This window comes from Pan troglodytes, chromosome 1 (assembly GCF_028858775.2).
Source record: "Pan troglodytes isolate AG18354 chromosome 1, NHGRI_mPanTro3-v2.0_pri, whole genome shotgun sequence".
In the NCBI taxonomy this organism is placed as follows: Eukaryota; Metazoa; Chordata; class Mammalia; order Primates; family Hominidae; genus Pan; species Pan troglodytes.
In genome coordinates this window covers 205,701,233-205,724,365 of record NC_072398.2, presented here as the reverse complement: position 1 = coordinate 205,724,365, position 23,133 = coordinate 205,701,233, and the positions used below count along the sequence as shown (strand labels likewise).

The 23,133-nt window shown below is 47.4% G+C and overlaps 3 protein-coding genes across 12 annotated transcripts in view; 1 reads left to right on the top strand and 2 right to left on the bottom strand.

Annotated features, from left to right (window-relative positions):
* LOC456645 (rhesus-like protein) overlaps positions 1 to 23,133 on the top strand; it is a 57,374-nt gene that overhangs the window by 13,055 nt on the left and 21,186 nt on the right. For 3 of the 7 annotated variants that reach the window (XM_054680651.2, XM_054680613.2, XM_054680662.2), the window contains exons 3-8: positions 3,268 to 3,418; positions 12,422 to 12,523; positions 13,899 to 14,046; positions 14,485 to 14,651; positions 16,286 to 16,423; positions 19,556 to 19,689. In XM_054680651.2, the coding sequence (XP_054536626.1) occupies positions 3,268 to 3,418; positions 12,422 to 12,523; positions 13,899 to 14,046; positions 14,485 to 14,651; positions 16,286 to 16,423; positions 19,556 to 19,689 (840 nt within the window). 7 annotated transcript variants of the gene reach the window in all.
* Positions 6,002 to 7,304, bottom strand: LOC112207632 (succinate dehydrogenase [ubiquinone] cytochrome b small subunit, mitochondrial-like). The gene is given in 1 exon segment (XM_024353617.3): positions 6,002 to 7,304. A coding segment is annotated over 1 exon segment (480 nt). The 5' UTR covers positions 7,281 to 7,304; the 3' UTR covers positions 6,002 to 6,800.
* Positions 15,699 to 23,133, bottom strand: part of LOC134807381 (uncharacterized) — a 35,860-nt gene continuing 28,425 nt past the window's right edge. For all 4 annotated transcript variants that reach the window (XM_063784551.1, XM_063784562.1, XM_063784567.1 and 1 more), the window contains one exon: positions 15,699 to 17,786. The gene's annotated coding sequence lies outside the window, so the exon portion shown is untranslated. The remainder of the gene's footprint in view (positions 17,787 to 23,133) is intronic.

Genomic DNA, 23,133 nt, shown 5'->3' with positions numbered 1-23,133 from the left:
GAGTGAACTCCCCTGCCCCACCCCTGACTGCTTGGATCCCCCTAGGGGTGACCCCTGCTGAAACTGGCTCCTTCCTGACCGGTTCCCGTCAGGGCTGTGCTGATGGGTGGTGCCCAGGCCTGCCCCTGGGGATGGGGTACTCACCCTTGGCAACACTCCAGCTTATGCCACTTGATTTGGGACTGATTTGGTTCTGTTTTGAGTCCCTTCAGGGGAGGGGCCTATCTTATTCAACGTTGTTCTTTGTTTTCCTCACATACTGATAACTTAGCAAATGGCTATTGGAACAAAAATGAAAATAAATGGAACCCTGAAGTGGGATGTTTTAAATTTTTATTTATTATTTTTTTAGAGACAGGGTCTTGCTCTGTTGCCCAGTCTGGAGTGCAGTGGTACAATCATAGCTCATTGCAGCCTCTGCCTCCTGGGCTCAAGTGCTCCTCCCACCTCAGCCTCCTGAGTTAAATTTTTTTACAGGAGCCCCCTACCATACCTGGCTAATTTTTGTATTTTTAGTAGAGAAGGGGTTTCACCAGGTGGGTCAGGTTGGTCTGGAACTCCCGACCTCAAGTCATCCACCTGCCTAGGCCTCCCAAAGTACAGGGATTACAGGCTTGAGCCACTGTGCCCGGCCTAAAACTGTTTTTGAGACAGGGTCTCACTCTGTTGTCCAGGCTGGAGTGAAGTGGCACGATCATGGCTCACTCAGCCTCAACCTCACTGGGTTCAGGTGATCCTCCTGCCTCAGCCTCCCAAGTAGCTGGGACTGTGGGTGCACACCACCACGCCTAGCTGATTTTTCTGTCTTCTGCAGAGACAGGACCTCACTGTGTTGCTCAGGCTGGTCTTAAACTCCTGGGCTCAAGTGATCTGCCCACCTCAGCTTCGAAAAGTACTGGAATTACACCCTCCTGAGTAGCTGAGACCACAGGCACACACCACCACACCTAGCTTTTTTTTTTTTTTCTTTTTGTAGAGATGGAGTCTCACTATGTTGCCCAGGCTGGTCTCAAACTCCAGGCCTTAAGCAATCCTCCCATCTCAGCCTCCCAAAGTGCCAAGATTACAGGTGTGAGCCACCATTCCTGGCCTTAAAAGTGTGATATTTTTAATGTATTTTGAAATCTGCAGGACTCTCCCTAGAAGATAATAGCAATAACCAACTCCTTTATTGTGCTTGACATATATCAACTCACTTTGCCCTTACCGTGGCTCCAGAGGCATTGGGTCCACCTTATAAATGGAGGCACCAAGGCACAGAGTGATTAAATAAGTTGCCCAGGATCACACAGCCAGAAAGTGGCTGAGTCAAGATTCCAGCCCAGGCAGCCTAGACCTGAGAATACGCTCCTGACCACTGCACATCACTCTCTTAGCACCTCCTCAGCACAAACTGGCCCTTGAGGAATGAAATACCGCCACTGGCACACACGCTCCTGAGTTAAGCCTTTGTCAATGAAATGAACACCCACTTAAAAGGAATAACCTGTCCAGGCACGATGGAACATTGAGTAACCCCTTATTCTAAATTCCTGGTCCCTGTAAGACTCCTTCCCCATGCCCTTGCCCTTTTCTGACCTTCCCCTAAAGTCCTTGAGGCTTAAGCGGGCATAGTCTGCAGCAAACACTGGGGAAGCTGAGTCCAGACTTCAGAGCACAGGCTTTGGATCTAGGCCAGCTGGATTTGAAACTCACATTTGTGATCAGCTGGCATGACTGTTTCCAAAAAGTCAATTTTAATCCTCTACATGAACCTCTGTAAAATGGGGATACTGAATGGTGAGCTAGCACGATTTTACAGAGAGTTAATTTTTTTTTTTTTTTTTTTTTTTTTTTTTTTTTTTTGTGAGACAGAGTCTTCTCTGTCGCCCAGGCTGGAGTGCAGTGGTGCAATCTCGGCTCACTGCAACCTCTGCCTCCCGGGTTCAAGCGACTGCCATGCCTCAGCCTCGAGAGTGGCTGGGATTACAAGCATGCACCACCATGCCCGGGTAATTTTTGTATTTTTAGTTGAGACAGAGTTTCACCATGTTGGCCAGGCCACTCTTGAACCCCTGGCCTCAAGTGATCCACCTGCCTTGGCCTCCCAAAGTGCTGGGAGTACAGGCATGAGCCACTGCACCCAGCCTTATAGGGTTAAAATTTAAAAGAGGCGATGCTGTTACAAGCCTGTTTTACAAAATGCTCTTATAATACATCATTATCATCACTGTTGCTGTGGTTGTAGCATCGTCATCATTAACTCCCAGAGGGAGGAGGGAGTCTCAGAGCAAGCTGCTCAGGGGAGACTGGATGGCCATGGATTGTCCAGCTCAGTACCACTTCCTCCAGGAAGTCCTCCCTGATAAGTCCAGTCAGCATCACCCTCTCCTTCCAATGAACCCCACTAGCCTTGTGATATCACAGATATTCTTAGTTGACAGGCTCGTGGTGTAGCCTGTCTGGATCATAAGTACATTTTTTTTTTTTTTGGATCATAAGTGCCTTCAAGACAAAAATCATTTTCTCCTCCTGAGCATGCTCATTGGTCAAGGGAAGGAAGGAATCGTAATAGTGTTAATAAGGCTAGCATCTTTTCAGGAGTTGGTTCTTTGTGCCAGTCTTGGTGCTAGACACACCGATAGGAAGAATACTCCTTCACATCCCCAGGACACCAACATGGGATACGTTTGATCATCATTCTTAATTTGCAGAAGGAGAAATAGGCTCAGTGAGATGAAATAGCCACTCCAGTGGCAAGGCTGGGACTGGAAGCCAGGCTTGTCCTGATTCCAAATCCAGTTTCTTTCCACTGCCACAGAGAGGGAGAGAAGGGACAGTGGCGCCTGATGAGGATGGGGGTGACTGGATGTGGGCAGGCCTGCGGGGGAAGAGTGCCCTCTGTTGAGCATCTGAATGATGGCAGCAGAAAAGAAGACTGGACAGAATCCCAGTTGTCAGATCCCCTGAGGGAACAGTCACCCCGATCATCCTCAGTCGGATGAGTGTGTGTAGATCAATGCCTCATAGATGAAGGCACTGAGGCACAGAGTGGTTAAGTCATCTGCCAGACCACATGGCTCAGGGTGCAGAGGCCACCTTAACGGGAGAAGAGATGGCCACTCCACTCTGCAGCATCAGCGCCCAGGTGGGTAGAAATTTTGTCTTCTATTCCCACAGAAAGTAGGTGCCCAACAGTGTTTGTTGAATGAATGAATGAATGAATGAATGAATGAGTGAGAGGCATCCTTCCTTCTCAGTCATCCTGGCTCTCCCTCTCTCCCCCAGTATTCGGCTGGCCACCACGAGTGCTTTGTCGGTGCTGATCTCAGCGGGTGCTGTCCTGGGGTACGTCAACTTGGTGCAGTTGGTGGTGATGGTGCTGGTGGAGGTGACAGCTTTAGGCACCATGAGGATGGTCATCAGTAATATCTTCAACGTGAGTCACGGTGCTGGGAGGAGGGACCTGGGAGAAAAGGGCCCAAAGCTCCATTTGGTGGGGTTTCTGGGGTTTTGAAAAATAAAGACAACCTGTAATCCCAGCTACTTGGGAGGCTGAGGAGGGAAGATCACTTGAGGCCAGGAGTTTGAGACCAGCCTGGCCATCATAGCAAGATCCTCATCTCTAAAAAGTAATTTTTTCTAAATTATCCAGTTGTGGTGGCATGCACCTGTAGTCTCAGTTACTCAGGAGGCTGAGGTGTGAGTTGGAAGGATTGCTTGAGCCCAGGAGTTAGAGACGAACCTGGGCAACATAGCAAGACCTCATCTCTAAATAAATATGTAGGTGGATAGATAGATAGATAGATAGATAGACAGACAGACAGACAGACAGACAGACAGGCTGGGTACAGTGGCTCACACCTGTAATCCCAGCACTTTGGGAGGCCAAGGAGGGCAGATCACCTGAGGTCAGGAGTTCAAGACCAGCCTGGTCAACATGGTGGAACCTCATCTCTACTAAAAATACAAAATTTAGCTGGGCGTGGTGGCAGGTGCCTGTAATCCCAGCTACTCAGGAGGCTGAGGCAAGAGAATCGCTTGAACCCGGGAGGTGGAGGTTGCAGTGAACCGAGATTGTGCCGTTGCACTGCAGCCTGGGGGACAAGAGCAAGACTTCATCTCAAATTTAAAAAAAAGAAAAAAGAATAGAAAAGATTGATAGATAGATAGATACCCAAATGAGGTTACAAAAGTGTTGTCTGTGCAAATGTTTAAACACAACAAACCAGTCCTTTAACTACTACAGTATAATCCTGTAGGATTGTGCTATTCATGATGTAATTATGGTTGTATAAAAGTAATTAATTCTCAGAGCCTCACCAGCAGTGGGTCCAGCAGGTTTGTACAGCCAGCATCTTCTTTCAGTCAGTGCGTGTCAGTAACTGCACATGTCCTCTCATTGGGAGAGCCTGTCGAAAGTCTAAGTTTGAAGGCAGCTGTGAAGGTAAGGCCAATCCAAATGGCTCTCCCAGCTCCTCTGCTGTAACCCTGACCCTGAGTGAGGACATAGCCAACCTTCCCATCTCATAGGTGAGAAAGCTGATGCCTGGAGAGGGGAAGGGACTGCCCAAGATCACATAGCAAGATAGCGGCAGAACCCAAGCGAGAACCCACAGTTCCAGCCTGGCTTAGAAGAAAGTGCACTGGACTTGGAGTCAAAGGCTGGGGTTTGCATCCCAGCTCTGCCATAAATCCCCGTGTGACTCTGGGCAATTTAACCTCTTAGAGCTTTAGTTTCTTCGTCCGTAATATGAGGGTAGCAGTACTACCACATAGGGTTTTGAGGGAGTAATTGAATTAATCACATGAGATGATGCATGTTTACAAAAAAAGGCATGAAGCCCCTTTACTGTGCCTCAGTGTCCCAAAGGACTTTGGATTTTACTCTGAGAAATACAGGGAGAACTAGGGAGTGTTGGGCAGAGGAGAGCTATGATCTGACTTATGTTTTAAGATACTCTGGCTTCTGGGTTCAGAAAAGACTGAAGGGGCAAGAGAGGAAGCAGGTGGAGACCAGAGCGGCAGTGATGGCCATCATCCAGACTCAGACTAGGACAATAGCTGTGAGAGTGGTGGGAAGTGATTGGATCCTGACTATATTTTAATAGCAGAATTGACAGGATTTGCTGATAGACTGCACGTGGGGTGAGAGAGGGTCAAGATGACTTCAAGGTTCTCATCTCGCACAACTCAGCGGCTGCTGGTGCCATTTACTGAGATGGGGAATATTGGGGTGGGATAGATCTGGAGGGGAAAACTCAGAGTTCAGTGTCAAATGTGGTAGCGTTAGGGTCAAGTTTGGGCAGGGGTAGAGATGTGTATGAAACATCCCAGTGGAGACACTGAATGGAGATGTACAAGTCTGAAGCTTAGTGGAAAGGTCAGGGCTAGGGATATAAATTTGGGAGTTGTTACAATACAGATGGTGTTTAAAGCCATGAGACCCAAGGAGATCACTCAGGAGTGAGGATAAAGAGAGATGGGAAGAAGTCTGAGGACTGAGTCCTAGAACACCCTGCATTTTAGAGGGGGGACATGTGTAAGAGCCAACAAAGGAGACAGAATTGTGCTTGGAGAGGCAGGAGGAAGCCCAGGAGAGCGTGAGGTCCTGGAAGGCAAGGAAAGAGAGGGCCCCAGGTGGGCCGAATGCTGCTGAGAGGTCACGTAGGATGAGGGCTGAGAAGTAGCCATTGGATTTGGCCAGGAGACCTTGGCATGCATGGTTGTAGAGGAGGATGAAGGCAAAAGCCTGGCTTGACTGATTCAAGAGCAGGAGATGAGAAAGTGGAGACAGCATGCAGGGGCAGCCCTGCCAAGGACTTTGCTCTAAAGGGGAACAGAGAAATGGAGGAGAAGCAGGAGGGCAATAATCCGATAGAGAGAGGAACAACCTGATGATACAGAAGAGAGATGAACTGCAAGAGTCAAGCCTTTGAGTTGGAAAGCAGGAGTGGGATTTTGAGCACTGATACCTTTAGGGCGATGCAGGGACAGTTTATCTTTTTTTTTATATATATATATACAACATTTTACTTAAAAAAATTATTTTCATAGAATACATTTTCACATTAGAGATTCCCATTGTGCGAAAATAACAGTTTATTACTTATAGTTTTATATTTGTGGACAGATTGTTTTAGAACAAGTAGAATACATTTGAGAATTAAATCTCAGTTTACAATGGGTAATATTTTGATACGTCTACGGGGAAACTTGCCCTTAAATGGAACTTCTGTATCTTCAGAAGCACTCCAAGCGTTTCTTCCTAGGATTTAGAAATTTATAATATGAGATATCAGCATTTCCTAATTTTAAAGTTTCCCTAGTATATGTAACCATCAGTAGGTGGTATCTGCTGACTAGAGAGGGAAGTTTTCGAAAATTAAACACTGTCTAATTTTCTGCAAAGTTTTTATTCATGAATTAAGAGTACTTCCCTTCGTCCATTATTCCCAAGGCAAATATGGAAGTTTGATCATATGTTAATCATAATAAAGCTGGATTGTCTTTAAGAGATTGAGAAATTAAAAGGCAAAAGCTGATATATCATGTTTAGTTATACTGTGAGTCTTATAAGAAGCTGGGAAGCAACCCCATTAACTCACCAGAATACAGAACTCAGTCTCACAACTTAGATATAATTCCTCTCAAACCTTTTCCTCAAAGATTAAATTCTGAAAATAATCTTGTGATTAAGAGAAGAAGGCTGTCCACCAATGGACTTATCTGTTATTTCTTCCTTATTGTGAGCTTAACGGCATGACAAAGCAGAGGCAAAGAGGCATACATCAATTCTTCAAAGTAGGAAGTCAAAAAGGTCAGAGCTTCCACAGCATGGCAACAGCTTTGCAGATGCCCACATCGTGATAGTTGAAATAGCAAAGCCCAGCAAAGGTTAAAGCTGAAAGTGCCAAAAGCCCTGCCTTGGCAGCTTTCTGCGAGGCATCCCCATGAACATAGTCAGTAACAACTTGTCCAAGGCCCCAGTGACCATGAAGAGTGAGGGCTGCAGCCAGGGAATAGTCCATCGCAGAGCAAGGATTCAAATAAGCAGCCGGAAGCAGACCCAGGAGCAAAACACTGACAAACCTCTCGCTAGTCCAGTGGAGAGATGCAGCCTTGGAGCCAGAATGGTGGCTCGGTGACAAGTGTATGTGCTGCACTCCACACCATTCCGGGATAGGTCAGTCCTGAAGAAATGCTGAGATATGAGCAGGTCTGACCACTGGAGTTCGCAGCAACAGAGCTCGGCCTCCTTGGGCACCGCAAACGGCACTCAGCCTCCAGAGAACCACCATCTCGTTCCTGAGGCGGACAGTTCATCTTAACGAGAGAAATGGCAGGGACTGTGAATAGGCCGGCAGATTTGGTGGTGGGTGCCACAGGTTGAGTCTCCCGCAGGGAGAGGAGAAAATGCCTTACTAATTCCTTGTATTTTCTCAGAGAAACAAGAGGCACCATCATCAGCCTCATGTGAGGGTGGGAAGGAGGGATGGGGTTTGCGGAGAGGGAAAGTGTGGTATGGTCATCTGTGGGAGTGGAAGAGAGTGAGAGGGCTGCAGGGGTGCAGCGGGACTGCAGGCTGGCACCAGGGTCCCTAGGGATTGTAGTTGGTGGAAAGTGCATCACTGACCAGGGCTGTGTGCAGCTGCTCTGGGCAGGTGTGGAATAAGCAGAGTTGAACTTGCCCAGCCTGGGGTGCTGCCCAGAGTGAGCCCAAAGCCCAAGGGAGACCGGAGATGGGGCTGTTTGCAAAGGAGGGAGTATAACGGTAGCCCACAAAATCTGAGCTGGTTAAGAAAGGAGAGAGAGTGAAAATGGGGAGCCCAGCCTGGCAGCCTGGGTACACATCTCAGCTCAACCCACACTAGCTGAATCCATTTGGGCCCCTTAGTTGACCTCTCTGTGCCTCAGTTTCCCTATCTACAGAATGGGGATAAGAATAATGCTACTTCCTAGGGCTGTTGGGAGAATTGAACAAGAGAACGAACACTTGTTCAATTTTGAACACTGTTGTAAAGCATTTAGGACAGTGCCTGGCGTGGGGTAAGTGTTGCAGCAGTGCTGTTATTTTCATCATCAGCATTGTTCTCAGGCTGCGTTGACTGGAGCTGCTGAAGGGAGGCAATTTAAGGAAGTGAGCCGGACAGATAGGAGGTGGGTGGTTATCAGGTGCGATGCTTGAAACTGAGGCTTCGGAGGCAACAGTTACCGGTAATGACAAGGTCTAAGGCTTGACAGTGGGTGGCAGAAGTGTAACGTAGGGAAAGAGACGAGCGGTCAAGGAGCCGAGAGGGAAGGAGTTGGGTGGACTAAGATCATTTGTGGAAGAATGATGGAGAGAAAGGCTGAAGGGCAGGAGCTGACATCATCAGTGACCAAGAGGCGGCCAGGAGGCTGAGACCGCAGCAAGAAAGGGAGAGTGTGATGGCATCTTCTTCAAGGGAGCTGGGGATGTTTGGGGTGGAAAAAAGAACAATGGTCTGGGAGGGAATATGGGAAGTTTTTTTTTTTTTTTTTTTTTTGAGATGGAGTTTCACTGTTGTCACCCAGGCTGGATTGCAATGTTGCAGTCTCGGCTCACTGCAACCTCTGCCTTCCAGGTTCAAGTGATTCTCCTGTCTCAGCTTCCCGAGTAGCTGAGATTACAGGCACACACCACCACGCCTGGCTTACTTTTGTATTTTTAGTAGAGACGGAGTTTTGCCATGTTGGCCAGGCTGGTCTCAAACTCCTGACCTCAGGTGATCCACCCGCCTTGGCCTCCCAAAGTGCTGGGATTAGAGGTGTGAGCCACCGCGCCCAGCCTGGAAGTTTGTATTTATTAATTTTTGGTTGTCTTCATCTGTGTAGGTGACTTTAACCCCTAAATACTTCAGTGTACATTTCTTTTCTTTTTTTTCTTTGAGACAGAGTCTTGCTCCATCAATCACCCAGGCTGGAGTGCGGTGGTGTGATCTCGGCTCACTGCAACCTCCGCCTCCTGGATTCAAGCAATTCTTGGGCCTCACCCTCCCGAGTAGCTGGGATTAGAGGCATGCCACCATGCCCAGTTAATTTTTGTATTTTTAGTAGAGATGGAGTTTCACCATATTGGCCAGGCTGGTCTTGAGCTCCTGGCCTCAGTTGATCCACCTGTCTCAGCCTCCCAAATTGCTGAGATTACAGGTGTGAGCCACCATAACTGGCCTCAGTGTATATTTCTGATGCAGTTGGGTTCTGTATCCCCCTCCAATCTCATCTTGAATTGTAATCCCCACGTGTTGAGGGCAGGACCTCGTGGGAGGTGATTGGATCACAGGGGTGGTTTCCCCCATGCTGTTCTTGTGACAGTGAGTGGGTTTTCAGGAGAGCTGATGGTTTGAAAGTGTGGCACTTCCTCTCTCTCTTTCTCTCTCTCTCTCACCTGCCACCACGTAAGATGTGCCTTGCTTCCCTTTCACCTTACACCGTGATTGTAAGTTTCCTGAGGCCTCCCTGGCCGTGCCAAACTGTGAGTCAATTCAGCCTCTTTTGTTTATAAATTACGCAGTCTCAGGAAGTATCTTTATAGCAGTGTGAAAACAGACTAACACAATTTCCTAAAACATGGGGACATTCTCTTACATAACCATTGTTCAGTTAACAAAAATGAGAAATTGACATTGATATATTATGATTACCTTATTCTCATTTAACCAATTTTCTCAATAATATCCTTTCTAGAAAAAAATACATATTTTTTGTGGTCGAGGATTACATCTTGCATTTAGTTCTCATGTCTTATTCAATTCCATTAATCTGGAACAGTTTCTTCATCTTTCTTTATCTTTCATGACCTTGACATGTTTTGACGTTTCCAGCCAGTTCTTTTGTAGAATATGGGTTTGTCTGCTGTTCCTCAAGATTAGATTGTGGGTATGCATTTTTGGTAGGAATTCTCCAAGAGCCGTGTGTGCCCTTCTTAGTATATCATATCAGAAGACATGCTATCCATTTGCCCCATTACTGGGTGTGTTAACTGTGATCATTGGGTTAAGATGGTACCTGCCAGGATCTTCCACTGCAAAGTTACTATTTTCCCCTTTGTAATTAATAAACATCTTGTGAGGAGATAATTTCCTATAGAAATCCTGTTGATCATCCAACTTTCACCCACTGATTTTAGTGTTCATTGATTCTTCCCTGAATAAATTAGTACTATAATAATTGCCAATGGTGGTTTTCTAATTCCATCTTTCCTTCAATAGTTGGCATTCTTCTGTAAGGAAAAGCTTTCGCTTCTCCGTTCATCCACTCATCTATGTATTTGTTTATATCACCATGGGCTCCTGGATTCCAGTTTACACACTTCCATTTTCTGCCTTTTCTCTCTGCTTAATATAAGGATTAATGAGAACTCCCTGATTCCCAGGAAGAAAATGTCACCAGAGCTTTCTTAGGCGGAATGAAGAGAATTCAGTGTAAGAACCATAAAGGTGTATCTGTGTAGTATGGACAGTTTTAAAAACCAAACAAACACAAAGAACCTCCAAGGGCAGGAGGTGCTGCCAGACTCAGGAGGGCACTAGAACTGGCTATGAGAAGCCACTGAGATGCCAGGTAGTCTGTGCTCTCCATCTTTTGGCTCTGATTCTCTCTGTACATCTAACATCTCTGTACACCAGCTTTCTCTTTAGCGAAACACGTGTCCCCTCCACCCACCCATCCACCTCCACTTGTTCCTGCATTTCTATGTCCCAGATCCTGCAGAAAACAACTCTTTCCTCTCAGTTAGTCTCAATTCTGTAGTCCAGGGAGAGAGAATCTGATCAGTCCCCTGGGTCATTTTTCCACCCTGGTCCAAGCAGCTGCAGCTGGCATGGGAAATAGTTCACACAGTAAAAACATGGCTGTCAAGAAGAGGAGTAAATTTCAGAGGCAGAACACTCCCTGTGAGCCCGAACCTCTTCCTGCTTTGTTGCAGTCTTCATAACGATTGCTTTAAAAGACTGCATTGATATAACATCATCTCCTCTCTTCTCTGCATCTTTGACTTGCTAGCTTCACTGGTCTAGAGGAGGGCTTAGCACTGATTTTGAGTGTTCATTTTCCTGAAAACTTCAATTCAGCCTGGGTTTCTTCAGCAGGAGGGCTCGGGGGAACCAGAACCAGGGACCAGAGTCATTTCAGTGCAGGCAGCTCAAGAAATGAATATTCCAGGCCAAGAATCCCCAAGTGTTCTTCCTGAACTCCTTCCTGGTGGAGCTCAAAGAGATGAAAAACGCAAGCCCGCTTTTCAGTTCTTATCAGGAAACTGCATAGACTTTCCTCTTTATGTATGACTGAGGGCTTTTTACCATCATTTGTTCACTTCACAGATATTTATTTGGTATTTACTGTATACCAGGCACTCTTGTGGCAGTGGAAAATACAACTCTCATGGAACGTCTGTTCCAGAAGGAAAGACTGCCAATAAGCAATAAAATAGGCAAAAGATATAGCATGTTAGAGAGTGGTAAGTACCACAGAGAAAAATGAAATGGAGAAAAGAAACACGAAAAGTTGGGGAGAGAGGATAACTGTTTGAGAGGGTGGCCAGGGGCAGCTTCATCTCATCAAGGGGGTGATTTTTTTTGAGTACAGACCTGAAGGTAAGGAGTGCACAAGCCACATGGGTACCTGAGAACAGCGGCAGAACAATGGCAGGGTGCTGGGAGGGCTGTTTACCACCCACGCTGTTTAGAATTGTCAGCACATGGTGATAAAAAAAAAACATAGGCCGGGTGCGGTGGCTCATGCCTGTAGTCCCAGCACTTTGGGAGGCCAAGGCGGATGGATCACTTGAGGTCAGGAGTTAGAGACCAGCCTGGGGAACATGGTGAAACCCCGTCTCTACTAAAAATATAAAAACTAGCTGGGCACGGTGGTGGTCGCCTGTAATCCCAGCTACATGGGAGGCTGAAGCAGGAGAATCGCTTGAACCCAGTGGGTGGAAGTTGCAGTGAGCCAAGGTGGCACCACTGCACTCCAGCCTGGCGACAGAGCGAGACTCTGTCTCAAAAATAAATAAATAAACAAATAAATAAATAAATACATACATACATAAAAATAAAAAGCAGACAGACTTTTTAGTTGGCTTTGGAATTGTTAGACACCCTCTACAGACAAGGCACCCCGATTGCTTGCACCCAGGGTGGACTACTCCCTCCACCCTGCCCTTGTTACACCCTGGCTGGGGGTCAGCATCTAAGGCAGCTGAATGACCCAAAGTGGGAACACGCTAGTGGGTTTGAGGATGATCAAGTGGAGGAGGGCAATAGGAGGTGACGCCCGAGAGGTCAGGTGAGAGTGGATCCTGCAGGGTCGTGGCAAGAACATGGACCTTGACTTTGAGTGACATGGGAGCCGCTGGAGGCTTCTGAGCAGAGGAGTAACATGATCTGACTTGCATTTTATCTTGTTTATTTATTTGACGCAGAGTCTCACTCTGTTGCCGAAGCTGGAGTACAGTGGCGCCATCTCAGCTCACTACAGCCTCCGCCTCCCAGGTTCCAGTGAATCTCATGCCTCAGCCTCCCAGGTAGATGGGATTACAAGCAAGCATCACCACGCCCGGCTAATTTTTGTATTTTTAGTAGAGACAGGGTTTTGCCATGTTGGCCAGGCTGGTATCAAACTCCTGACCTCAGGTGATCCACCCACCTCAGCCTCCCAAAGTGCTGGGATTACAGGCGTGAGCCACCACGCCCGGCCTGACTTGCATTTTAACAGGGTCACTCTGCCTGCTGTGTGGAGAACAGTCCGCAGGAAGACAAGGGTGGAAATGGGGAGACCAGTTAGGAGGTTATTGTAACAATTTGGGGTAGTGGTGATGGTGGCTTAAACCAAGATGGGGTCAGTGGGAAATGGTGCTAAAAATCCTGCCAATTCTGGGTATTTTTAGAAAGCACAGCTGACAGCTTTCTCCAGTAGCCCACTAAATAAGTTATGAAGCATTACTAAAATGTGATAGTCATGATGCAGAATTAGAATACACCTAGAATTTACCGAAGACCTTAGTTTGGTATTATAAGAAGTCTGGTTGCTTCATGTTGCAAAATTTATATCACTCATCACTCCTGCAGAGTTAAAATTCCGCTGAGAAGTAGGAATCAGTGAGGTGCGTGTCCATCTGGGTTTTTGCCACACCTAAGTGAACCTTGGTCAAAAGCATATAAGAGCTACTGATAGGCTGGGTGTGGTGGCTCATGCCTGTAATCTCAGCACTTTGGGAGGGAAGGATCTCTTGAGCCCAGGAGTTCGAGACCAGCCTGAGCAACATAGCGAGATTCCATCTTTACACAAAATTTAAAAATTGGCCAGGCATGGTTGTGCACTCCTGTAATCCCAGCTACTCAGGAGGCTGAGGTGGGAGGATTGCTTGAGCCTGGGAGTTGGAGACTACAGTGAGCTGTGACCACACCACTGCACTCCCGCTTGAGCAATGGAGCAAGACTGTCTCAAAAAAAAAAAAAAAAAAAAAAAAAAAAAAAAAAAAGCCAGGCGCAGTGGCTCATGCCTGTAATTCCAACACTTTGGGAGGCCGAGGCAGGTGGATCGCCTGAGGTCAGGAGTTTGAGACCAGCCTGGCAAACATGGTGAAACCCCATCTCTACTAAAAATACAAAATTAGCCCAGCGTAGTGGCGCATGCCTGTAATCCCAGCTACTAGGGAAGCTGAGGCAGGAGAATCGCGTGAACCTGGGAGACAAAGGTTCCAGTGAGCCGAGATCGTGCCATTGCACTCCAGCCTGGGCAAAGCCTGCTGGATTGGGCTGGGTAAGCTCTGAACACCAGTTTCATGGCTTCAAGTCACACCTCCTAAGTGAAGCTCTGAACTTTCTCCAAGGACCATCAGGGCTTGCCCCTGGGCAGAGGATGCGAACACTCACTGCTCTTACTGGGTTTTATTGCAGACAGACTACCACATGAACATGATGCACATCTACCTGTTCACAGCCTGTTTTGGGGTGACTGTGGCCTGGTGCCTGCCAAAGCCTCTACCCGACGTAAAGGAGGATAAAGATCAGATAGCAACGATACCCAGTTTGTCTGCCATGCTGGGTAAGGACAAGGTGGAGTGAGTGGTCTCATACTTGGGCTGAGCAGAATGGCTCAGAAAAGGCTCTGGCTGAAAAAATCTCCCTCCTTTACCAAGTTCCCCTGGGTGTCTGAAGCGCTTCCATCATGATTCACTTCTTTGAGCAGTGTTTGCTAAATTCACACCTTTGAATTAAGCACTTCACAGAGCAGGTTCAGGAGCAGGTTCAGGAGGCCTGGGGTATGCAGATTTCAACCCTCTTGGCCTTTGTTTCCTTGTCTGTAAAATGTGGTTAGCTGGTATCAGCTTGAGAGCTCAGAGGGGAGACGTGACTTCCCCATCTAACTCTAAGTGAAAAGGCTGAGACTCTCCAGCCCTAGGATTCTCTTCCAAAACCCCTCAAGGCTCAGACCTTTGGAGCAGGAGTGTGATTCTGGCCAACCACCCTCTCTGGCCCCCAGGCGCCCTCTTCTTGTGGATGTTCTGGCCAAGTTTCAACTCTGCTCTGCTGAGAAGTCCAATCGAAAGGAAGAATGCCGTGTTCAACACCTACTATGCTGTAGCAGTCAGCGTGGTGACAGCCATCTCAGGGTCATCCTTGGCTCACCCCCAAGGGAAGATCAGCATGGTGAGCAGGGCGCTGCCCTTGGGCAGCACTTGTGTCTAACAGGACTAACACATATATTTATGCCCCTCCCCACCCCAGGGCCAGCGTGGGTTGGGAGAGGGCATGCCGGGTGGTGGAGCTGTGCCTGCCTCTACAGTGGAGCTCTAGGTAGAATGTTGGGTGGTCACAGTGGGCCTGGGACTCAGGAGACTGTCCAGTGATCAAAGGCTTTCTGGGGGGAGTGATTAAATCCATCCATGCTAACATGAAACAGACCTGAGTTTGAACCCCATTTCTGCTAGTTGCTAAAGTCAGTCACCATGAGCGAGAGTCAGCAGCAACAGACTAGACTAGAATTAGCCAGCCTCTCTCTTCCCCCCAACAAATTTCAAGAATGGAACCACAGAATCAGAAGTAGAGAAGTATGTGACACTAGCCATGTGGCTCTGGTCAAGCCACTTCAACGTTTTGAGTCTCAGTGGCCTCATCTGTAAAGTGGGAATTAAGAGATGGTGCATGTAAAGTGCTTAACGGGGAGTAAATGGTAGGCAAACATTAGCTGCTGCTATTAGTACAGAGAGACGATGGTGTGTGTGAGTCTTGTGGGCAGAGATGGGTGAGAGGGGAGACAAAACAAGTTCTCGTGATGATGGGGGCAGGGGGTCCAGCTGGTGATGTTGGAGGGAAGTCTGGACAGACCAGTGGTGGGGCTGGGGTGGGAGGCACTGGGGGCGCTGCAGTGGAAAGAATGTGGCCACAGATGACAGCTTCACAGCAGAATTCAGTGCTAAGAGGAAGTGAGTGGCCATGAGTTCCATGGTGACAGAAAGTCTAAGACACCCAGCAAGGCAGGAGTGGGTGTCAGCTCAGGGAAGCCCAGAGGCTAATCCTAGGTGAGAGCTGAGAGTGTCAGATAAGAGCAAGGCAAGGCTCCAGTTCTGGAGCAGTGAAGAACATAGCAGAGCTATGACCCAGGAACAAGGCCCAGCTCATTGGAACTGCGCCTAGTCACACAGGGTGGCACAGGCACCAAGTAGCCAATAATAATAATAAAAACAATAACAATGATTTGTGTCTACTGGGCATTTATTCATGTTCTATGCCAGACACTGGGCTAAGAGCTTCATATGTGGAAACTCATTTAATCCTTACAATAACCTTATGAAGAAGGTACATCCAAAACCCCATTCTTCTAGGCCAGGTGCAGTGGCTCACACCTGTAATCCCAATATTTTGGGAGGCTGAGGCAAGAGGATTGGTTGAGGCCAGGAGTTCAAGACCAGCCCAGGCAACATAGCAAGACCCTGTCTCTAAAAAATAAAACAAAAACCCATTCTTCCCACTGCCCAGGGACACACCACTAATGAGTGTGATGGGTGACTAGGATGCTGAGCACCTGGACTTCCCAGCTCATTCCCTAAATGCTGCACAATCAGGGTAACTGTGCCCTGAGCCTAAGAGGCAGTAGTGAGCTGGCCCATCATGTCCACTGATGAAGGACACGTAGCCCCAACACAGGGGAGAGGTGGTTTCAGGATCAGCAAAGCAGGGAGGATGTTACAGGGTTGCCTTGTTCCCGGCGTGCTGGTCACTTGCAGCAAGATGCTGTTCTCTCTCTACCTTGCTTCCTTTACCCACAAGCTATTTCTTTGCAGAGTTATATGCACAATGCGGTGTTGGCAGGAGGCGTGGCTGTGGGTACCTCGTGTCACCTGATCACTTCTCCGTGGCTTGCCATGGTGCTGGGTCTTGTGGCTGGGCTGATCTCCATCGGGGGAGCCAAGTACCTGCCGGTAAGAAACTAGACAACTAAACCCCTCTGCTTTGGCTGAAGGCCAGCAGGACGCTGGGACCTGATGGGCCACTGTGCAGTGCACAGCTGCATTAGGCAGGTGTCGGCGCATTCTCTTATTGGCTTCAACGCCTAGCGAGGGATCCATCCTGGCTCGGTGGCGCATTTGTTAAGATGCTCGGGAGCAGGTGGCAGAACCCATTTGAGCTTGCTTGGGCATTGGGGAGAATTTGTTATCAGGCTACTGGGGTGTCACAGAACTCAAGGACAGGGACTGGAGTGTTGTGGGGAGCCCAGAAGCCCCTGTTTTACTTCTTTCTTTGCTTTTCCTGAATATCTGCTTTATTCTTACTCTATAGACCTGCTGCCTCCTCTTACACCCCACATTGTGGGGTGTAGTCTTTTGCTTCAAGAAAGCAGCCTGGTGGATGGAATCTCTTGGCCCCAATCCCAAATTCTCTGGAGAAGGGGCTCTTTGGTTTAACTTGGATAATGTTGTCTTCAGCAGGGGGTGGGCACATCGTGCATATGTGGCTGCTGCCGGGGAACCACGTGGATGATGTGAGAGGAGCAGCACCCAGAAGCGGGAGTACTGGGCTGATGGTCCAGGTCGTGTCCACTTCTGATTGTTTAATTCTTCTTCTAAGTGGATGGATCTTTCTCCAATACTCAGCAAATCCTGATCATTCCAGAACACTTCATTATAGCCAATTGGTTATCATGTGCTTCTCGAAGAGAAATATTTAGGGACAACAAATCTTCATGGGTTTGAAGACTTGATGGAGGAAAAAGGAGTAGATTTTCGAAGGCTGGATTTGGATGAACAGGGGCTATTCAGGGAGTGCATTTCAATCTAAAATTAGGAAAAACTGGCTGGGCGCAGTGGCTCACGCGCTTTGGGAGGCCGAGGCGGGCAGATGGCCTGAGGTCAGGAGTTCAAGACCAGCCTGGCCAACATGGTGAAACCATCTCTACTAAAAGTACAAAAATTAGCCAGGCGTGGTGGCGGGCACCTGTCACCTTAGCGACTCAGGAGGCTGAGATGGGAGAATCACTTGAACCTGGGAGACAGAGCTTGCAGTGAGCCGAAATTGCGCCACTGCACTCCAGCCTGGGCGACAGAACAAGACTCTGTCTTAAAAAAAAAAAGTGGTTTATATACACAGTGGAATATTATTTAGCCATAAAAAGAATGAAATCCTGTCATTTGCAGCAACATGGATGGAACTGGAGGTCATTAAAAAATAAAATAAAATAAATAAGGAAAAACGTATCAATACTTCGATTGACCAAAACCAGGGCAAATCTGATTTTCATCTTTGCAAGGGGAACAAATTTCTTTTATCTCCTCTGGCTTTGAAACCCTGAAATGAAAGGAGGAAGGGCAGAAAAAAGAACACATAGCAATTACCATCAGGCTCAGCGCCCATCGCATTCCCTGAGCTTGTTTCCTTGACTTCATCACTGGCAGGACTATTCAAAAATGATTCGCTAGTTCATTCATATATTCATTCATTCATCATTCCTTCATTCAACACATACGTTTTAACACTCATCTTGCTTTTCAAGCTATAGTTTAGTGAGGGAAATGGATACACACAATACAGTGTGAGAACAGCTAGAGGGCACATCCGAGCTAGCCTGGGATGGGTCCGGAAATGCTTCCTGGAGCAGAGGAAACAGTTGACAGCCAAGTGTTGACAGATAAGTAGTATTAGCCAGGCAGAGACATGGGGAATGTATTCCAGGCAGAAGGCACAGTGTGTATGAAAGCTTATTGGTAAGAAGAGTGTGTGGCCCAACCAGGAAACAGACATTCTAAAGGCATAGGGTCCACCCAAGGAGCATGGTGGACCCAGATCCCTGAAAGATGGGAGGTGCTCAGGCACACTTCCTCGGCTAGTTGAGGAGTCTGGATATTTATTTATTTATTTATTTATTTATTTATTTATTTATTTTTGAGACAGAGTCTCGTTCTGTCACCCAGGCTGGAGTGCAGTGGTGCAATCTCAGCTCACTGCAACCTCCACCTCCCGGGTTCAAGTGATTCTCCTACCTCAGCCTCCTGAGTAGCTGGGATTACAGGTGCCCACCACCATGCCTGGCTAATTTTCGTGTGTGTGTGTGTTTTGTTTTTTTGTTGTTTTTGTTGTTGTTGAGACGGTGTCTCGCTCTTTTGCCCAGGCTGGAGTGCAGTGGCACCGTCTCCGCTTACTGCAAGCTCCGCCTCCCGGGTTCACACCATTCTCCTGCCTCAGCCTCCTGAGTAGCTGGGACTACAGGCGCCCACCACCACGCCCAGCTAATTTTTTGTGTTTTTAGTAGAGACGGGGTTTCGCCATGTTGGCCATGCTGGTCTTGAACTCCCGACTTCAGGTGATCCACCCACGTCCGCCACCCAAAGTGCTGGAATTACAGGCATGAGCCACCGTGCCCGACCTGCATTTTTATTCTGAAGACTAACGGGGATCCTAAGGAAGGAACCAGCCTGATTGAATTTGCATATGTGTCCACATCTGCTGGCTCACGGCTGTGTGGGAGGCTGAGTAATGGGGAGGAAGGATTACTGAGTAGGGATCTGGAGGTGTGGCCTCATGCTTTGTTTCTAAGCAGCTGTGTTGTCTTTGGGATGGTGCTTAAATTTGGGCTAGACCAGTGGTTCTCGGTCACCCCCAGGGGACATCTGACAATGTCTGGACGCGTTCTTGGTTGACACAGTGGGGTGAGGGCTGCTACTGGCAGCTCGTGGGGAGAGACCAGGAATGCTGCTTAACATCCTACAGTGCACAGGGCAGCCCCCACCACAAGGAATTATCAGCTGAAATTGTGAATAGTGCCTACACTAGACCCTTGCTACTCAGTGTGTGGTCCGTAGACCAGCAGCATTGGCATCACCTGGGACCTTGTTAGAAATGCTCTTAGACCCCACCCCACATCCACTAAAGCCAACTCTTCATTTCAACAAACTCCCCGATGATGTGAGTGCACATTCAAGTCTGAGAAGGGCTTCTTTGAGGTGAGCCTTAGTGCCCATCCCCATTTGGTGGCCCGGGATACCAAGGGTGTGTGAAAGGGGTGGGTAGGGAATATGGGTCTCACCTGCCAATCTGCTTATAATAACACTTGTCCACAGGGGTGTTGTAACCGAGTGCTGGGGATTTACCACAGCTCCGTCATGCACTACAACTTCAGCTTGCTGGGTCTGCTTGGAGAGATCATCTACATTGTGCTGCTGGTGCATCATACCGTCTGGAACGGCAATGGCATGTGGGTCACTGGGCTTACCCCCCATCCCCTTAACACTCCCCTACAACTCAGGAAGAAATGTGTGCAGAGTCCTTAGCTGGGGCATGTGCATTCAGGGCCAGGTGCTCAGTAGGCTTCGGTGAATATTTGTTGGCTGATTTATTCAGAAATTCTGTCCAGCCCCTACCTTGGATTGATTTATCACCTCTCCAGGCCACCTCTTCTTTCCAAATCGGGCCACCTAGGTATAGGACAAAGACGCAAAATCTTTTGTGACCCCACAAACACAGAGCAGGTCAAATAGGCCCAAGCCAATTGAGACTGTGGTTCAGGTCATGATGCAGAGCTTTGCTGTGGACCTGCTCCCACTGCGTACTAGCTGGGCATGCGGCTTAACCTTTCTCAGCCTCAGTCGCCCCATTGTAAATGGAGATAATGATACTATTTCCCCTCACAGAGCTGTTGGGATGCTACTGGATGTAATAAGCTAATGCAGGGACATGCTAAGCACAACCCATCCCTGAGGCCCAGAGAGGGGTGGGCCTTGGCTGAGGTCTCACTGTGAGGTGGGAATGTGGGCCTCCAGACCAGAGGTAGGTCCTGTGGCCCCTAGACAGTGGACAGCAATGGTCAGTTTGACACACCAGAGCCCTAGCCATTACTTCCTGGATGTAGTGTGAATATTTTCTGGACATGGCTTATATAAAATGAAAAAGTGAATTGGGCACGATATAGGGATAGATTTTTAGAGATGAACTGATAGCATGATGATAATCATATTCACTGATAACATTTACTACTGTTATTGACTGCTTTAAAAGTGTTGGGCATTGTGCTAGAAACCATTATATGCATTATCTCCTTGAATTCTCACAACCGCCTACGGAGGTATTCTCAGACTCTAAGAAATGAGATTTAAGAGAAGTCATCTGCCCAAGGTCACTCGGCTGGAACCTGGCTGTAAAAATGGCTGAAGCAGGTGATGAGGAGCTGATGCATTTGGAGGTGTCTCAGAGAAATCATGGAGGCGCTGCGGTTCCTTCCGGTTCTTGGATGCCTTCTACAGAGACAACCATAGCCCCAAATTATAGGGATAACATATCAGTGGGTGAGACATCCTTGCTTGGGATGAGGAGGGGATGACCTGTGTGAAGCAAGGTGCCTCTGTAATGGGTTCCAGTGATGTGTCTGCCACTGTCTTAATAACTGTGCAATTCTAAGCAGAACCTTTCGTGTCTCTGGGCCTGAGAGTTCCCCTCTGTAAGATGAGGACTTGACCTAGCAAGGTCCTACTCAGATGCCTGTAGAGAACAGGCAGGGGAAGTTAGAAAAAAAAAAAGCCAGTGAAGGAAGGGAGCTCTTCAGCTTGCACCCACCATCACAGTGCAGGGACCCAGGCTCAGTGTTGCCAGCCAATGACTTCTCAAGAGCTCAAAATCTAGAGTTTTGCATGTGCTCTCCCAAGTACTGGCAGAAAATTCAAGATTGTTAGTAACACTGTGTGGCTAAATTCTGCTTGTGGGCTGCCTAGATTCCCAATTCTGTGATTCTGTGGTTCTCTGGAAGCATTGGTTCTCCACAGCACCTGCATCACCTGGAAACTTGTTAGAAATGCAAGCCCTACCTACGGCCCCACCCCAGACGTACCCAGTTAGAAATCTGGGAGTGGGACCTACCAGTCCATGTTTGAACAAGCCCCATAAGTTTCTCTTGCAAGCTCAAGTTTTAGAACCACTGACCTATAGCCAAAAAAGAAAAAGCCAATCAGTGGTTTTCTGGTAAAGGATTAACTTAACAACTGGCTTTCCAAGAAAATAAAGCCTTGATTGGCAGCACTTGCAATTTCTATGGTACAAACGCTTCCCGCATGACTGAGTTCAAGCTATCAAGGAGACATCACTACACATGGACTTGGGAAGAGATGAGAACAATCAGCCCACTGAGCCTATGGGAACTGGCTCCAGCACATCCCTGCAAGTCAACTCTCATCAGGGTGAGTGAGTTGAGGACCAAGAAGCAGTTATCCTTTTGCCTTTGCAGGACCCACGCAAAGGGAAGGGCATAGTGACAGTGATGATCTCTCTTCCAGAAACCTTTGGTTTGCTGAGAGTAAAAGGCGTGGGCTTCACCAGTGGTGAAGCCAGTCATGCAGCCTTAGTCCTGGTACTCAAACTCCCTAAATCTCAGTTTTCTATCTGTAAAATGGGAAAATAAGACCAATGTCACAGGGTTGCTGTGCAGATTTAGCAATAGAACATAGCCCCGTTCTTTATGATGACTGATGCTGCATACATATGAGGACATCTCTATGTAATGGAAAGATGGAGAGAGGATTGATTAAGTGCAAAGTCACAACACTTAATGGGAACTGTGGATTAGCTACTTGGTGGCATTGGGCAAGTCAGTTGACTTTGCATTAATTCCACAAACAGTATTTCCCAATTTCCTATTCAGATGAGCATATGTGATTGAGTCAGATGCTGTGATCAGAGCCAGGATGGAGCATTTCCCACAAACTGTGGGATTTTTAAGTGATGGGAAGGCACACTGAAATGGCATTGAATCATGCAGTTGCAGATACTCTTTTTCAATTCTCAGTCCTTTGATTACGTCAGGGAGAAAAGAAAGTCCCCACTTGGGCTGAGAATCTCTGCACCCTTCTAGCTCTTGTTAACCACTCTTTTGAATAGCAGAGAAAACCTCAGACTGCCATATCTGGGAGAGATTTTAGCAACATTTTGTTTTCATTGTATCTCTTTTTACAGCTACCTCCCATTTCCCTTCTATTTCAAGCTAGTAACACAGTTTTCTTTTAAATTCATTTATTTAAATGTAAAAATAAGTCTATTTGGAGAAAAAAAATTTAATAGCATCTCTGGAATGCCAGTATGGCTAAATTCGTGAATGTTGTCCTCAAATGCTGAAATCTGGGAAGCATCTGGCCAAGCTTTGTGGACAGGCCTGCCTAGTTTGAATCCCAAGAGCCACCCATTCCAAGCCACAAAACATTGGAATTCTTGGTTCACTTCCCTAACCTGAACTTGCCCTCTGTGAAATAGGGACACTAATAGCTCACTCACAGGGCTGCTGTGAGGACATGTGTTGAGCTGAGGGTCTGGCCAGGGGAGACCCTGTGCAGGGAGACTGTTATCATGGTGATGGATTTCTGCTTCATTCATTTCTTTTTCCAGACAGCATCATATAGAATGAGTTGTGGGGTGGCAGTCAGCAGGTTTGGGTTTATCCTCTATTCTGCCACTTATTACTTAAAAAAAAACAAACAAAACCCAACTTATATAGTGTAATCTATATCCAGAAAAGTGCAAATATCATACAAGTACCATTTGATGAATCTTCTGATATCCCCACATAATCAACACCCAGAACCCCTTTTTGTCTCATTCCAGGATAACCACTAACCTGACTTCTAACAGCATCAGTCAGTTTTGTCTGTTTTTGTACATT